Source organism: Aplysia californica, unplaced genomic scaffold (genome assembly GCF_000002075.1).
Source record: "Aplysia californica isolate F4 #8 unplaced genomic scaffold, AplCal3.0 scaffold00096, whole genome shotgun sequence".
Taxonomy (NCBI): Eukaryota; Metazoa; Mollusca; class Gastropoda; order Aplysiida; family Aplysiidae; genus Aplysia; species Aplysia californica.
In genome coordinates, this window is record NW_004797366.1 from 473,676 (window position 1) to 475,482 (window position 1,807).

General features: G+C 42.9%; 1 protein-coding gene across 1 annotated transcript in view; it reads left to right on the plus strand.

Moving 5' to 3' along the window:
- The window catches only part of LOC101863254 (gamma-butyrobetaine dioxygenase), a gene marked incomplete in the record, with an annotated part of 34,086 nt that overhangs the window by 14,893 nt on the left and 17,386 nt on the right, over positions 1 to 1,807 (plus strand). Inside the window, 1 exon segment of the mRNA XM_035968906.1 lies at positions 1,566 to 1,684. Within this exon segment, the coding sequence (XP_035824799.1) occupies positions 1,566 to 1,684 (119 nt within the window).

The following is a 1,807-nucleotide window of genomic DNA, read 5'->3' on the forward strand; positions in this document are numbered from 1 at the left end:
GTGCGTGCGTGCGTGTGTGCGTGTGTGCGTGCGCGCGTGCGTGCGCGCGTGTGTGTTCATGTGTGTGGATTTGTGATCCAGCATCGTATAAGAAATGCGTGGCTTTCTATGATCTCTCCATAGATCGTAGATTTAAAAAAAACAATTAAAAAATCTTAAAACCAACGTGAACTTTACAAGCATAACTGTCGTCTGTGGTGTAGCTGTTAGGGGCTTGACCTTCGCACATAAAGACATGAGTTCGATTCCCGTGTGGGGAGAATTCTTATCGAGTATGTCAAATTTCCTGCTGGGATGTCGTCATATCCCTCTGAGGCCAATTTGGCAGACGTATTCCTTCTAAATCAAGGGACTCAAACTCAAAATTAGCCGCGGGCCGCTGGAGTTCGAGTCTGTGTAATCCTGGGCCGTATCAAGGATTCCACACAAAGAATTATGTTTCATGTATCGTTGTTGTTGTTTTGTTGTTGTTTTTTTGGGGGGAGGGGGTTGTTGTTGTTGTTGTTTGGGGGAGGTTGTTGTTGTTTTGTTGTTTTTGTTTGGTTTTGGTTTGTTTGTTTGTTTTTGTTTGGTTTTTTGTTTGGTTTTGGTTTGTTTGTTTGTTTTTGTTTGTTGTTTTGTTAGTTGTTGTTGTTGTTCTTTTGTTGTTTGTTTGTTTGTTGTTGTTTTTTGTGGGAGGGGGGGGTAGGTTAAGTACAATATTCAATGATCTGACCTTCTCTACTGTCACCAGTAGCAGCCTAGAAGAACATAAACGGTGCTTCAGAACCTAGGCTTCTCGGCAAAAAAACGTCCGGGTCGCATTTACGCTAAACTATCATGTACAATGTCACGTAGAGACCGCAAATAAATGTCGCACCCAGGCCTCAAAGGCCTACGGGCTGAAAGTTTGAGACCTCGGTCCTAAATGATCTAAATTGTGCCGATGGGGGTTAACCTATACACTCTTATTTTATACCGTCTCAGGGCGTCTATAGGGCTTAACCCTTTCACCGTGGGTGGTTGGCGGGTGCTCTGGTGTGGTTTGCTTCTTCTTTCCTATCAATTGTCTATCGTCTTTATCTCCTCTCCTTCTTTTTTGTGTTTGCTACTCTCTTCTAACACCTTTAATCTTCGGCACGTAGAATCTATATGACTTTATTGTGTTGCAAGTGCCGTAAAACACTTACTAAAACTAACCCTTTCACTGCTTTCTCCTTCTGCTGTATAAGCTCTTTGATGAGACCGAAAGTTGTTTGGTTTTGGTGAGTGTTTTACGGCGTTGGCAACTTAGCGCATAAGGTCATGTGGGACACATTAATTAAGCATTTTCAGTTTGGTAGGAATTAATTTTGAATTTTACCCGGGTAGCGGCTGAACCTACTCGTCTATTTTAGAACCACTAAGTGATATTTATCCTTTTTTTTAAAGACTTATCCGAGAAGGCTATAAGAAGGCAGTGTGGACAGTGAGTGACTTGAAATATAAAGAAATATCAATAATTTTGTAGCTCTAAAGTGTTTATCTTTTCCACAGAGATGTAAATTTATTCCATCTTTCTCTCTCTCTCTCCGCCCCACCCCCAGGAAAACGTGGAGTTGCTGTGAAGAGTCCAGGCTTTGGTCACCCACCACCCCTCCTCCTCCACATCCCCCCGCTGGTCACTCGGCCACAGTTACAACACTTCTCCACAGCTTCTCACGCGGTCAGTGGTTATTGTAGTATAATAAATATTGTTTAGTAGTGCGTGTTTTGTGTGGCAGCTGGTGAGTGAGAGAGACAGACAGACAGACAGACAGACAGACAGACAGACAGACAGACAGACAGA